At 38.3% G+C, this 16026-nt stretch overlaps 1 protein-coding gene across 1 annotated transcript in view; it reads left to right on the forward strand.

Annotated features, from left to right (window-relative positions):
• The first annotated feature begins 3730 nt into the window (after nucleotides 1-3730).
• LOC113012995 (piezo-type mechanosensitive ion channel component 2) overlaps nucleotides 3731-16026 on the forward strand; it is a 35092-nt gene continuing 22796 nt past the window's right edge. The window contains exons 1-15 of the mRNA XM_026153485.2: nucleotides 3731-4117; nucleotides 5427-5522; nucleotides 10422-10523; nucleotides 10712-10757; nucleotides 10862-11021; nucleotides 11530-11746; nucleotides 11858-12071; nucleotides 12207-12372; nucleotides 12966-13085; nucleotides 13262-13303; nucleotides 13434-13566; nucleotides 13883-14037; nucleotides 14714-14980; nucleotides 15531-15639; nucleotides 15839-15960. Coding sequence (XP_026009270.1) covers nucleotides 4054-4117; nucleotides 5427-5522; nucleotides 10422-10523; nucleotides 10712-10757; nucleotides 10862-11021; nucleotides 11530-11746; nucleotides 11858-12071; nucleotides 12207-12372; nucleotides 12966-13085; nucleotides 13262-13303; nucleotides 13434-13566; nucleotides 13883-14037; nucleotides 14714-14980; nucleotides 15531-15639; nucleotides 15839-15960 — 2013 coding nt within the window. The 5' untranslated portion in view covers nucleotides 3731-4053. The remainder of the gene's footprint in view (nucleotides 4118-5426; nucleotides 5523-10421; nucleotides 10524-10711; nucleotides 10758-10861; nucleotides 11022-11529; nucleotides 11747-11857; nucleotides 12072-12206; nucleotides 12373-12965; nucleotides 13086-13261; nucleotides 13304-13433; nucleotides 13567-13882; nucleotides 14038-14713; nucleotides 14981-15530; nucleotides 15640-15838; nucleotides 15961-16026) is intronic.

Consider the following 16026-nt stretch of genomic DNA (forward strand, 5'->3'; position numbering starts at 1 on the left):
GGCTTCCTTCTTTCTACTGATTTAAAACTAGAACCATGAAACTTTACCAAGATGTACTCCATGACCATGTGGTAGCCTTTGGTAGTGAGTCCGTTGCAGACTGGGAGCTCTTTAAAAATATTTTGTCAAATTCCCTGAGGAGAAGTCTACCATCTGTTCAAGTACAATACAAAAAAAAAAAAAAAAAAGCCGCGCCACACCTTTTTGTTTTGGCAACCATCTCTTTGAATATGCTAAAAGTCTAAAAGATGTGAAATCAAGTTGTGACTTCAAACTTGAAATCAATCACAATCTCCTGTTAACTGTGTCCCCATTCATTTGAGTCACTAACTGCAAACTAATAGTATATATACCACATGTTGTTAGTGTTTAGTGTTAAAACTGGGGTAGGCATATTGCTTTGCATGTCACTGGACAAAGAACTCACAATAACTTTTGTCATATTGTAATACAAATAGTCTAAAAGAGAACTAGACTCCTCCACCTTTTCTCTGTCCAGTTTTTCACACCATATCATGCGGGGAATATAAACTAGAATAAAGGCAGGATCTGCATGGTCCTATAGGTCCATTAGTCCTTGGACAAATGCATAGTTTCTTGTAGTTTTTTCTCCCTGCACCACCACCCTGATTTTAGATCAAACAATCAAGATATGATCTAACTACAGCGTTTCAATTTTAATTCAAGGGATTGAACAAAAGCATTGAGCTAACTTTTAAGGTGCTAAAGTATTTTTATACATAGTCACCAATTTTCAGAGGCTCAATACTATTTGGACAGTTGACTGACAAGCAACTGGTTGATAAAACATCTGGAAATGATACAGATTCAAACTTGTATTTGTTAGTTGTTCACTGGAATTCTCAATATTTGACTTACAAAGAGATGTCAGTGCAAGTGCCCATCCTCATGTGGGCTGAAACAAGTAAACCTATCAGAGAGACAGCAAAAACCTTCAGGAATAACCAAATCATGATCTAGTACATTATTTAAAAGAAGGAAGCCAAGCAAAGTATAGAGAAGGAAAGAAATAGCCCCTGATGCTAAGCATGTGACCAAACATGGTGGAGGTAATGTTGAATGGAACCAGGTCACTAGTATGTATTGATGGTGTGACTGCAGATAGAGGTAGCAAGATGAATTATGTAATTAAGTGTACAGGGTTACACTTTCTACTCAGATTCAGCCACAAAACTGGCCAGAGAGCGCTTCACAATGGAAATGGATAATGATCCAAAAAGCATACTGTACAAGCAACACAAGAGCCTCTCAAAACAAACAAATAACAAAAAATGGGCTGGTCTTTAATAGCCAAGTCAGTCACCTGATTTCAAGCAAAAAGACAAAACTGAAGCAGACAGACCTACAAACAAAGGCCTAGTCTGTCAAAATCAGCATTTGGTGATGTCCATAGTTTCTAAACTTCAGGTAGTCATTGACTGGAATAGATTTTCATCCAAATTCTTATATTTAAAATGAATGTAGCTTGTTTACTTAATTTTGACCCTCTGATAATATGTGACTATGTATAAAAATGACTATAGCTGCTAACCAGTTAATACACCATATCTTTTAAATCCCCTTGAATTAAAGCTGAAAGTCCACACTTCAACCAGATCCTGATTCCTTTATTTAAAATCCACAGTCATACTGTACTGAAGCAAAAGTACAAACACTGCTTCACTGTCCAAAAACCGAAATGTCTCTGTATAATGCAGCCTTAATATCAAGGCAGGTGTGGGTTTATTTGTATTTTTAAGGCGGTAGAGTGAAGTGCATCAGTGATGTATGCTGGCAAATGATCTGTAAATGTTAGAGGAACTGAAGTGAGACTGTTCCCGGCAACAGATCAATATTGGCTCAACACCCATCGAAACCAGGGTGCTAAACTCAGAGAGTAAAACTCACTTTGAGTCAGAGTGCCATTTCTACCGATTTCTGTGCACGTCCTCTTGCGCACATGCTGAGCATGAATTATTATTCTGATCTTAAAACTAAAACCTAAGAAAGGTGAGAACATCTCAAATATATTTTCCTATCTCTTAAATAGCTAAAGACACATGCACACTCACATGCACTCACATCCCCACCCATGAACCTTCTAGGGCATGTCCGATGGCATCTCTTTCTAACTGCACTGTCATGAAATGTTAGCTGCACACTCAGCACTCATTGTCATCATGATCAATTTAGATTTACTGCTGAGGAGTAATTCAACCTTTTTTTTCTTTCTTTCTTTCTTTTTTTTTTACACTGTGTGCTTATCTGCACACATCTAAATATCTATAAACATACACAAAAGGGATTTATTACTATAGCTTGGTGTTGTAATGTAACGACAATTTAAAAGTTAGATGTTAAGCATTAACTGTAAGCATAGTCAAAAATCCCTCCACCATTCTCCTGTCTGGCTGCAAGAGATCCCACTACCACATTGTTAACAAAACACTTCATTTTATACAGCTGATATTTTCATTATTGGTTATTGCTTAGTCCATAAATTTTTTAAAAAAAAAGGTCCAATACAATTTCCTAGAGAGGTGGCATCTCTTTTGTCTGAACACTCAAATGCCCTTATTTGAATCTTTACCATGTAAAATAAAGAAAAGGAAAGTTTAAAGTTTGCTTGAAAAAACAACTTGAGTGATTATTTAAAGACCAAAATGTGACCTCTATTCACAAATATCATTTCTGCTGCTTTGCTTTACACGGAGAAAATAAGATTCACACTCAGTACCCCGCTAAAACTCAGAGGATGCTGTATGAATTTGATTAAAATATCACACATAGATTGACCTGCTATACAAAGTGTTGATTCCTTGCAATATATAAACAAGAAGAAAACTGTGACATTTTAGGACAACAACTACTACTTTTAATGTTTTAAGTTATCTTTTTTTATTTAAGAAGCTGGTATTTCTTTTTTTTCCTGTTCTTATACACAGCAAATTCCTGCATTCCTGCAAATCCTTAAACTTTACAATACTGCAATTTAAATTAAATGAACATAATTTTACACTACATAATGCATAAACGCTGTTGCTTCCTCAAACCTGTGCCACGGTTAATTAAATGCTAATAAAGTGCTTTTCCAGTCTCACTCTACTAATAGTCCTGGAAGAGGCTATTTTAACACATTTACATTATTTATGTTGCCAAAACTATCATTTGAAACACAAAAAGATCATACTGGATTTTTCTCCCCCAGCCTTTCTCTTATATTTAGAACAAAGTTAATGTTATTGCATTGTAAGTCCTTGCATTGATCATCCCTCTGTAGTCACACCAGCTCTTTAATGGCCTCACATCCATGAATATTAGATACACTTCCCTTCACCCCTCAGTGCAAATATGATGAGCCAGCCTGACGCGGCTTTAAGGAAACAAACAACGAGATATGAGAGTATCTGTATGGGTTTCACATATATCAGATAGAGAAGATTCTGGGATACACTAGTTCGAATACAATGCAAGAATGAAGGCATGGATGCAACTTGCACATGCAGAAACTTATAATACTCCCCAATGACATCTTTCAGCAGAGTCACACAAAAATCACTGCTGCACTTTGGTGTTCGTCTGCTTTTGTGTAATTCTGCAAGCGTGTTTTACAGTGAAGCAACGATAGTGGATATTCTCCTGAGTGAGATTAGCTACAATATGAGGATAGTAACAGAGATGCTGGGTTACAACCCATTATGTCTGGGAGAGAGACAGAGAGAGAGAAAGGGAAAGAAGAGGGAGGTGAGGAGGAGGCGGAAAGGAGGGTGTGACAGAAACACAAGCGAAGAGCAAAGGGAGTCATTATCCGCACACAATATTTGAATCTGCTGTGTTTTTTAATCGCACTGCTTCTCGTCCTCGTGTTATTTTTTTCTTTGCTGTACTATAAGATACTTTGATTGAGGCAACATGAGTTCTCTTCTGACAAATATGTGAGCGAGCTGGAATTTCCCTCCACATAACTAAGTCACTTACTTATTTATGCGGACATCCAGCGAGTGAGAGCATCTGAAGGAGCAGTTTGGGTGTCTCTGACACACGGAGGAGGACATGGCGGGGGACCTTGTGGTTGGGATGCTGTATAACTTGTTACTACCCCTGCTCCTGCTCACTGGTGAGTTGATGTCTGTATGTTTATTTAATTTTTATTTATTTTTACTGCTGGTGTTGGTGGTTTTGTCCGGAGATAGTGGGGTTTATAGGGATATGTAATAGACGCGGTTTCAGATTTTTGGGTGTAAAAGTTTACATGGCAAGAATCTTCAGGTGTTTACTAAAGGTTGCATATCTGTTAACACAGCATAAGTTGGGTAAAAGCTACTGGTGAACCCTTGTTGCAGCATATTATCGAGACACAAAAACAATTTGTGAGAAGCAATGTGCTGCCAGATTAAACCTGAGGTAGACCGTGCTGATGAAAAACAGTTACTCCTATCTGAGCAGTATTTCTGTACCCACCATCGTGTAAACTGTTTAAGTGAAACATGCACATAACGGCCCTATGTGCTACAGGGTAAGGTTAACACTTAACCTGTGCTTGCTGCTTAGGAGCATTTTGATTATCATTTGTTGGTATTTCTGCTGGCATAAATGTTCTCATTTTGCTGTTATAATGTTGTTTAAAATGAATGTATCATATTTGAGGTTAGGTATGAGGTAGTCAGTATTAAGCAATATTCTTTAAGATTCTAACAAATCATCCAGCAGCAGTACCAAAATATTAGCTGAATTGTAGGGCTTTTTTAAATTAGTCAACTAAATTAATATTTATTCCTGTTCCAAAATATTTTAGGTCTACTTGTTGAACTCAGGTCTTTTCCAGCATAGAGCAAACCAATCGAAAACCATCAGCATCTTTAACCAGCTTTGTTAACTAAGGTTTCCTTGCTAAAACAAATATAATGGCTTATATTAATGGTAATAACAGCTTACCAGGGATTTTTCCTACACATAAGAAATCACCCCGGAAGTGTGTAACCTTTTTTTTAAAAACAACTTTAGGTTGGGGTTAATTTAATTATGCATAAAGTGCACCTTTGCTTATCAAATGGGCAAGAATAACAGGAAAATGATAGGGCTTCTGTTAAGTAGTATACACTCAGTGCTGTTACTATAAGCAGAGTAGTCATACTGATGTGGATAGACAACCCAGAACAACCCTTTCAGCCAGGTTTTATAAATTGTTATACTATAAAAAAAAAATCAAAGGTATACTAGACACAGTTTATTCTTTTAGCCTTTGTTTCATTATGTGTGTTTTACTGTTGTGATGTGTACCTGCTACCTTAGATGAAACATTACGAGTATTTTAGAGTTTACATAATAATTAACATTAAAAAGAAGCATGCTGTGCCTTATAAAAAATACTCTTTTTCTTTGAATTTCTCTCAGACCCATTGTGTTTTTTCCCCTCTGCTTCTCAGCTTCATCTTTCCGCTATAATGGTCTGTCACTGGTATATTTCCTGTTTTTGCTCATCTTACCGCTGCTGCCGAACCCGAGTCTGGTCACCATGAAAGGTGAGAGGGGCTCCAGAGGCTAATGATGTCATCTGGCATGTTGTTGCTCTGAATCATAATGTAAAGGTCTTGGTTCAAACTTGATTCAAATCTAAACAACATCAGTGATTCAGTCTTTTTTGCCTGAACTTTAAGCTTATAAGATTATTCCAGCATGTACCAGGTAATTGTAGAAAAACAATGTTCATTTCCTACAATCGTGGGTTAGAGAAAATGCTTTCACTTTAAGAAACATTTCTTGTGATGTGTTGTATAAAATTTGCGGTTCCACATATTTGTACACCAAATGCTCTGTGGCATTCAAACCTAATATTGATCTGGCATCTTATTTTAACGATTAAAATGTTTGGTTAAAACTGATAAAAATTAAGATACATTTTTAGAAATTTAGAATTAGCTTCATGACCCTGACGTCATTCACTCACCTTCTTTCTTGTGGCTTCTTTTAATTTTGGCATGTTGAGGCCGTTTAGTCAGTTCATGCTTCTGTTCAGTTCAGGCGATGATTCGATGGAACAGGACATCCACAGTTATACAGTCTCTGTGTGACAAATCATACTCCAAACAATTAGCAGTGCTTTGAGGTTTGGGCAAATACTTTTTTGTTTTCGCAAGGTCAGGCTGGTATTACTTGATCATTATATATAAATTCATATAACTAGGAATTTATATATTTGCTTATTTTAGTTTAGTCTCTATCTTAACTGCTTTTTGCATTGTTTTTTATGCCATTTAATTTTTTTTAATTTATTTTACGCTAATTTATGTACAGTTTTGTGATGTTACTTACCTACTTATCATTTCAAACTTGTATTTTGTGTTTTTGCTGGTTGCCTTTCCCTTTTTTTTAAACTTAGTTTAAAGAGCAGACACAGTTTCACATGACGTATGTGCAAAAGTAGGAGAAATCAAGTAATCTGATGTGAAGTAAAAGAAATGTAAAGACCAGCGCAAGTAAATCAACCTGTGTGCGATGTATATATGTCTACAGCATGTGTGTGTGTCTGCCTTCTCTGTATTGATCACAGCATTCTGATGAATTAAAGTATATGTATCCCTCCCTCAAAGTACTTTGTAAAGGGGAAGTGGTTTGAATGGTCAAATCAATTATACATAGCCTGGTAATTACAGCAAGGAATTAAAAGATGTAATGTCAGCATTTTCACAGCATTTCTTCTTTCGCTCTTTTTCTATGCCTCCATATAAAAACTGTTTACCCTTCAGCTTCATAAATCCCCCTGCTATAATCTTACTGCGCTTGGACTAAGTGGTGAAGCCTGTGTACATCGTGTGTGTACGGCTCATGCGTTTCTGTGCACCCACCTATGCTGGAGAGAGTGTGTACGTGTGTGTTTTATGAAACAATGCTTTTAGTAAAAAGCGTGAACATCGACAACGCATTTGCTGGCTCAGCTAATGCTAAGCCACGTCAGCTATTAATGCTTTGTATCTCCAACCTTTTGATTACAAGAACTCTAGCCCTGAGACTATGAACTGTTTTATTTATTTGAATATACAGCCAAAATCGCAACACAGCAACTCACTTTTAGACTGTCATTAATATCTTTAATGACAGTCTAAAAGATAATAAATTCGGAACTTGTGCAAATAATGTTGTGACACGAATGTGATTTCAAAAATAGTGCCACAAAGCGATTTCATTGGATAAATAGCTGTACTAGACCAGTTGTGACAGAGCCAGGCGTTTCTTTGAGACTTGAGTGTCCAGTTTCTTTTAAAGAAACTGAAGTATGGACAGAACCAGTCCAATTTACTGCCAAGTGTCTGGGAGACAATATTCTGCTGAACAATGTCTGAAGAGAACCACAGGATGCATCCATTACTGTGTGTTTTTGTGTATATGTGTCCCAGAACTCAGAGAGTAACATGCCGGCTTTATTTAAGGGGAATAAAAATGATTATTGAGTTGAACAGGAGACAACAAAACACGTGGTGTACAGCAAAGATAAAAGCAACTTCTATTTTTATTGAAACCTACTTTTCTCTGCAACTACACCTGTGGAATTAATCCTACTTAATTTCAGATACAATTCTGGCTTCCAACAATTATAGAACAATATAATAGATTTAAAAAACTATTGCATAATATTCTGTTTTGCAACAGTTTGCTTGCTTTGCCTTTCAGGACATCTCTTTCTTTGACTTTTGTTTCTCTATAAATTTTATACCAGGGTGTCACAAATTTTGTCCTGCTCACATTTTATTTACATATTCATCTTTTATATTTGAATTACAGTTAAAGTTTGAAGAAAGTTGAATTGACTCAGTATTTTCAGTCTATGAGTAATTGTGTTAGTTATTTGTGATTTCATAAAAGATAAAAATAATAGATTTTGTCCTAATTTCATAAAGTTTTCTTGGTAACATTTAGAGGGAGAGAAATTGCTAATTATTAAAGATTAAAACATCAAAGTCACACCTCGGGACCTTTTCTATCAACATATATAGTGAAATACATCATTTGTTTCCTCGAGAGACAAATTTTGTATTTTTCCCTCTGTAATTCACCACAATGGATTTTAAATCAAACAATCACGATGCGATTGAAGATTTTCACCTTCAATTCAAAGGGTTGGAAAAAATGTGTATAGTTGTATCATTGTTGAGGTCCGCAATAAAGAGACACCTTCATAAATGGAAATACAAAGAATTTACAAAAAGATGCAAACCACAGGTTACAATGAAGAATAAGAGGGCAATGTTGCAAGAAAACATCTAAAACAGCCTGAACAGCTCTGGGGAAACAAAATCCTCGGACAGATGAAGCCAAGATTAACTTGTACCAGAATGATGGGGAGAGTAAGACGTGGAGCAGAAGACAAACTGCTCCAGCATACCACATTACAGTGGCTTGCAAAAGTATTTGCCCCCCTTGAACTTTTCCACATTTTGTCACATTACAGCCACAAACATGAATCAATTTTATTGGAATTCCACGTGAAAGACCAAAACAAAGTGGTGCACACGTGAGAAGTGGAACAAAAATCATACATGATTCCAAACATTTTTTACAAATAAATAACTGCAAAGTGGGGTGTGCGTAATTATTCAGGCCCCTGAGTCAATACTTTGTAGAACCACCTTTTGCTGCAATTACAGCTGCCAGTCTTTTAGGGTATGTCTCTATCAGCTTTGCACATTTACAGACTGAAATCCTTGCCCATTCTTCTTTGCAAAACAGCTGCAGCTCAGTCAGATTAGATGAACAGCATTTGTGAACAGCAGTTTTCAGATCTTGCCACAGATTCTCAATTGGATTTAGATCTGGACTTTGACTGGGCCATTCTAACACATGGATATGTTTTGTTTTAAACCATTGCATTGTTGCCCTGGCTTTATGTTTAGGGTCATTGTCCTGCTGGAAGGTGAACCTCCGCCCCAGTTTCAAGTCTTTTGCAGACTCCAAGAGGTTTTCTTCCAAGATTGCCGTGCATTTGGCTCCATCCATCTTCCCATCAACTCTGACCAGCTTCCCTGTCCCTGCTAAAGAGAAGCACCCCCAGAGTATGATGCTGCCACCACCATATTTGACAGTGGGGATGGTGTGTTCAGAGTGATGTGCAGTGTTAGTTTTCCGCCACACATAGCGTTTTGCATTTTGGCCAAAAAGTTCCATTTTGGTCTCATCTGACCAGAGCACGTTCTTCCACATGTTTGCTGTGTCCCCCACATGGCTTGTGGCAAACTGCAAACGGGACTTCTTATGGTTTTCTGTTACCAATGGCTTTCTTCTTGACACTCTTCCATAAAGGCCAACTTTGTGCAGTGCACAACTAATAGTTGTCCTATGGACAGATTCCCCCACCTGAGCTGTAGATCTCTGCAGCTCGTCCAGAGTCACCAGGGGCCTCTTGGCTGCATTTCTGATCATCGCTCTCCTTGTTCGGCCTGTGAGTTTAGGTGGACGGCCTTGTCTTGGTAGGTTTACAGTTGTGCCATACTCCTTCCATTTCTGAATGATCGCTTGAACAGTGCTCCGTGGGATGTTCAAGGCTTGGGAAATCTTTTTGTAGCCTAAGCCTGCTTTAAATTTCTCAATAACTTTATCCCTGACCTGTCTGGTGTGTTGTTTGGACTTCATGGTGTTGTTGCTCCCAATATTCTCTTAGACAACCTCTGAGGCCGTCACAGAGCAGCTGCATTTGTACTGACATTAGATTACACACAGGTGCACTCTATTTAGTCATTAGCACTCATCAGGCAATATCTATGGGCAACTGACTGCACTCAGACCAAAGGGGGCTGAATAATTACGCACACCCCACTTTGCAGTTATTTATTTGTAAAAAATGTTTGGAATCATGTATGATTTTTGTTCCACTTCTCAAGTGTACACCACTTTGTATTGGTCTTTCACGTGGAATTCCAATAAAATTGATTCATGTTTATGGCTGTAATGTGACAAAATGTGGAAAAGTTCAAGGGCCCGAATACTTTTACAAGCCACTGTATCTGTCAAACATGGTGGTGTTTCAGTCATTGACTGAAAAGGGTTTTAATACAAGTATTGAAAACAATCCTTACATTCAAAGTTATGTTGGTTTGTCCAGTTAATTTTGAGTCTCTGAAAATGTCGGATTATGTATAAAAAATGCTGTAATTCCTTAACAGTTTTTACAAAATGTTTGATAGAAGCTATCAAGGAAAGCTGATAATCTGCACTTTAATCACATTGTGATTGTTCAATTTAAAATCCACTGTGGTTGTGTACACAGGTGTTAAACTACAAACTATGTGATGGTCAAATAAATTATGGGCGTAACTGTTTGCACTACGGTAAACCATAAACCATTTCTAGCTCATTACACAGAACAAAAGACTTTGTTCTGAATTCTGTAATTGCACTTACTTTTGCTTCCTGCTTGCTACTGGTCTTAGGTCAAACTGGGCAGTTCCTGCGGCTGATCATCTACACGAGTTTGATGTTCCTGACCCTGCAGTGCTTCTTGCAGATCCCCTTCGCATACATTCCTCCACAAGGTGAAAACAAAACTCTGGTCACAATAAATGAGCAATTTTTATAATAAAATGTCACCAATCCTCCGAGCAGACCTCAAAGACAGCCAAAAAAATAATTTGACTATAAAACAGTGCAAAGAAATACCCAATTAAAACAGGAATAATGCTTTTTAACTTGATGGCTGTTTGGTTTTCCCCTTTTCTAACAGTTAGTGGCTTCTGGGATGGATTTCTCTACCATTTGGGAATTGTAAGGTGGGTAGCCTGTGTTGTTTTTTTTAAATGTGCTTATAAACAAATTGATGTATCATCTATTGGAGATCAGTGAAGATCAAATGTTAATGTATGTGTATTTTCAGATTTAGCTCGGTTGATCCTGGGAATATTGTACGTCTCCTGCTCCCAGACGTGGGCCTCTTGGTCTCTACGTTGTTCATACTGAGGCTCTGCAGGAAACTGCTACGCCCCGTGCCTCAGGTCAACCTCCATGAAAACGGAATCCCACCCTCTGACCCTCAGGTAACCACTCGCTTGTCAACAGCTATAGTCACTATGACACAACATTACCCTTGGGGTATCAATCATAAGGCCCAGGGACCAGAATCAGCCCAGCAAAGACTCCAGTCTAGTCTGCTGGAAAGTTTTGGATAATATGAAGGAGTACAAAGATTTTGAACTGTATTTTAATACATTTTACAGCTTTTTCTGTTGATAAAGATGACTCACTTTGCCATTCAGTGAGTCATCAGTCAAAAAACATTATTACAAATACGGGGCAGTCTGGGGAATGAGCAACTAGACCTTTTTCTGTAATTTTACACATTTATTGTGTGCTTCTTTTTTCTTATATTAAGACATCTCAGGGATTAAATGTTTAGCTAAATGTCTTTACAATGACAGAATGGTGAGTTTCAGTGGTCTGAACCACTTCAGATCAAAGCAGGCTGTATGTGGCCCACAATGTTCTATTGGTTTGACTTCCCTGCATTAAGCTAACAAAGCACTGATTGTTTCATGGATCTTTCAGGATGTGGAAACCTCTGACACGGAGTCAGAGGATGGAAGTGAAATAGAGGGTTCGTCCTTTGACAGCTCAGAAGAGACTACTACCCTGCCGGTACAGTCGGGTCCACCACAATTTGTCCAGAAGCTCATAGTGTTTGCAGCTGGACTGAGGCTGCTGCTGTCAGCTATCATGAACACAGCAGGGAAGGTGGTGGTGACTCTGCTGCTGGGGTTGGCAGGTACAATACAGCAGCAGCTTTGTGCATGCCAGCTTACTATAGCTTAAAAATGGTGAGTATTGCCTAAATCACCTTTTTCTTCATGGCTTGTCATCTTTTATGTGTGTACAGGTATCATACTGCCCTCCCTTACCTCAGGAGTGTACTTCGGGGTGTTCCTGGGGCTGGTGTGGTGGTGGGTGTTAGGCCGCTCCATCAGCATGCTGCTCTTCAGCTCCCTGTGTGTGATGATGGCCATTTTCAGCGGAGGACACCTGCTGGTTCTGTATCTCTATCAGCTGCCACTTTCCCAGGAGCTTATACCACCAGAAGATGTTTATCCCAGGTATAGAAATAAGAGTAGATATTTAAATTATATCAGTCTGGTTCTTCTATTTCTTTATTTAAATTCTTTTTACTAAAAATATGCCTTACGTGGCACTTTTCTCTCTCTCCCTTTACTCTTCCCATTCATCTCCAGATTGTTTGGTATGATAGGAGTCATCAGATCCGACACTTCAAACCTGCACTCTCTTAGCGTGCACACAAACGTCAGCTGGCCAGACTTCCTCAACCCGTTGGTTCTTCTACTCCTCTACTACACACTAGTGGCTTTGCTGCACAAATGGGTTCATGTCACAGAGAAGGTGCGCGTGTGTGTGTCAGACTAAATATGTTTAGAGTCAAAAGTCATATGGGATAGGTTCGAAATGACAAACATGGGTTTTTTGTTAATTAAAATGAGAGAAATACACGCTCACACACATCAGAACTCGTGCAGGTTCCTGGGCAGAAGACAAGCCAGTGACAAAACACACACACAGACAATAATGCAGACAGCTGGGTTATTTTAAGTCACACAAGATCCAGTCACATGGGTGTAAAGTCCAATGAGGTTAAAAAAAATGTTTCTGGCTGGTGGATTTTAATAAGCAACACTTGCCTTGGCTGACGAGGGGAGAAGTTGCTTTTAAACACTAGAGTTGTGCATACATTATCTGCTCTTCAGCTATTGCAGTGACTTGAGCTTAGAAAACTACTGCTTTTATCATACCAGTAACACATCTCTGCCCCAACTTCCACAACTGTGTTGCCCAAGGAAGCAGATTTCCAGGTTCTACCAGCTTATCTTGGAAGGTTGCCACTCCCAACAGTACTACAAGTAGAAGTGCAAGTTTTACTATTACTTTGAGCGCTACTCTGCCATTGCTGGTCCGCATGGTTTTCACTTACTTGGCAGACTTTTGATAGTGATTGTGCTTCTCAGGATGAAGCAGATGAGGGTGAGAGTCCAGTAGAAAGTCCAGACGCTCCTCCAAGCTTCTCCAGGGTCATCTACATCTCAGGAGATAAGCAAGAGGTAACTTCATTATTGAATTTTGCATCCAACTATCGTTCTGGTTGGTACTTATATCAGTGATCCTGAATTCATGCTGAAAGCTTAATGGCTGTTAAATAAATTATTGGACATCACATAGTTTTATTACTACAAGTTGGTATTTAAACGCCTATTAAAGTCGAGATTTCCCTTTTTAGCTTTTAAGTAGCACAGATGAGGAAACCTATCTACCTGACGAGGTGAGGATGTTTTAGCATTTTCTATTTAGTACACTGAATTCTCAATCAGATGTGGACTCACTTAAAATTTCTTAGAGATTATCCTACAGTTTTGTTGTAACACACAGCATAATTTGCTCTCTTTCTTCAGCCAATGATTTTGATCAAAGGAAACTCCTGGCAAGATCTCCACACTGACAGTCTTGGATGTCCATTAGGAGGGGCAGATTACACAAACGGTTACCCTCTACCACATTATGAGGGCAAGGACTCACTGTCTCATGGTAATCACAGAAAACTTAAATACATATTTAATTAACTAAAACTATACGGTACACAAACTTGATAAAAAAGCAGAAGCTACTTTCAGCTGCTCTCTTATTCATAAGGGGTCACTGCATATAGATTTGGCAGATTTTTTAATGACAGATGTCCTTCTTCACACAACCCCAAAAAAGATTTGTGTGTCCTCCTTGGTATAGAACCAGGGAACTTTTTGTTTGTTAGGTAAATATGTAAACCACTATGATATAGAGTCAACTTTTATTTTTCACTAAACCCTTTCATTTCATTCTTTACTTTCCCTCCCTCTTTTGCCAGACACAGAAAGCGAGGAAGATGTGGAGGAGCAGACTGAGGAGGTCCATGAGAGTCTGACAGAGACCTTGCCTCCACCTTCAGGCCCAAGTGGTCTGGTCATTTTTGGTCAGCAGGTGCAAAAGCACAGCTACGTCAGCGGCCTTATCATCATGATGGTAGAGTACAAATAATCATGCTGGTTCATAAATGTGTTCTGTGTGGTGACTTTTTTTTAGCAGCCACAACCAGTATCATCACAGTGTTGAACAGGTGAAGACATTAGGTATAGGTCACATTATATTACAAGCAAAGATAAGGAGGATTTATGCATTAGCTATGAAGTTTCAACCTTTAAAGAAACTGGTTTATTTGTTTTTTGAAACCACTTTTTTATACAGTTACAATACTTTAGACAACTGCAAGACTAATTTATATATACCCAGAGTCTACAGGTATTTTCTTTATTTTCTACCAAGGTTATTATAGTTAACTGTAACTAAGATAAAAATTAAATCTAGATGTGAAAGGCATTTTAGTTAGCTAAAATAAAATGAAAAACATGACTTTTGAAAAAAATTTTTTTACTATTACTATATTACTAGATCTTAGTAGTATTGTTAGTTTTCGTACGAGTTTTATCACAAATTGACTAATTAACATCTGACCAGTTGAAGCTAAAGCAGCCATATTTGGGTGAGTAAAGATTAGCAAGCAACTTTGCATAGTTAATAGCAGGCTCATTATGTCGTTATGAAGTTAACTATAACTATTATTCACAACATTAACAATATTAGCTAACTCACCCTAAGCGGCTAAAAAAGTTGTTTTTGTTATGATATCCACTGCATACAGATTTGGAGTATCACCTACAACAACTGGCTGACTTTCGCCATGCTTGTGTGGTCCTGTGTAATTTGGATGATGAGAGACAGAAGGCGGTATGCCATGATGTCCGCCCCTTTCCTCGCCATCTATGGCACCGTGCTGGTGGTGCTGGGCTTCTTGAGCGGGCTCCGGCTGAGCCGGGCCGAGTTGTACCCGGGTCTGCCCCCGGCGGTCATAGTGGACTTTGACCTGAACAGCTATCACCCTGCACCCTGTGTCCACCTGGGAGCAAAGGTTAGCCATGACAGGGTAATAAGGAGCAGGAATGGACCTGATAAACTATTGTAATTTCCTTCTGTGGTTCTCGCTTCCATTAAAAACAATAAAGCTGTATTTAGACCTACCTTAGCTTGTAGGTTATATTGTTTTTTGTGTGTGTTACCGTTCAGTCATTTAAGAAACACGAGCCTTACTGTATACAGTAACCTTATGTACTTAGTAAAAATTACTATTGTATAGTAGTTTGGCTTTTTTTTTGTACACATTTATTATCTAATATAACTCTAATTCACTTTTTCTTCCTGACATTTATTTATCAGTGTGTTCATGTATTCCATCTAAAGTTTATTACCATAAGGAAATTTGTGTTTTTTTAACCAGACAGTCTGAAGTCACTGAATTCAGTTTAAATCTTTCTTAAACAAGAATTTTCCAACAGTATTCACAGACTAGTGTACTTTGAAAACTTTTGACAGATTTTTTTAAAATAATTTTTTGTTCCCAACACAGGTCTGCTTCAGCTTAATATTTATGATGTGTTTATGATAAACTATTTTCACTGCAGGTCTTCTACACCTTCAGCTTTTGGTTGATGTTTCGTCAGCAGCTGAAGGAGAGACAGGAGGGGCAGAGCATGAAGGCAGAATCTCTGGATGAAGTCAAAGTCGTGCCATGTAATTTATCTTTTCATTGATTTTCTCGAGATTATATGTCAGAAGATGTTGGAGTAATGTAACTCCTACCTGGGCACTAATGAAAATCATCCTGACATCAACAAGACAAGTTTAATCATCAAGCTGTCTCTGTAATGCCCTCCCTTACCTCCTTCTCTTTCTCACTGTGTTTCTGCCTCCTTGTTTTGCACCTTGCCAGCGGAGGAAAATCAGCCATCTCCTCTGGTAGCGAAACTGATCTCAGGTGTAAAGGGGTTTCTGGTGAAGTACTGGATCCTCTTCTGCTGCTCTATGTTCTTTGTGGTCAGCTTCTCTGGAAAGGTATCTAATGACAGACTTAAACATCGTAGCATTGGCTAAGGCAGATTTTTACTAACAGAGGCCCTA

Source organism: Astatotilapia calliptera, chromosome 20 (genome assembly GCF_964374335.1).
Source record: "Astatotilapia calliptera chromosome 20, fAstCal68.1, whole genome shotgun sequence".
NCBI lineage: Eukaryota > Metazoa > Chordata > Actinopteri > Cichliformes > Cichlidae > Astatotilapia > Astatotilapia calliptera.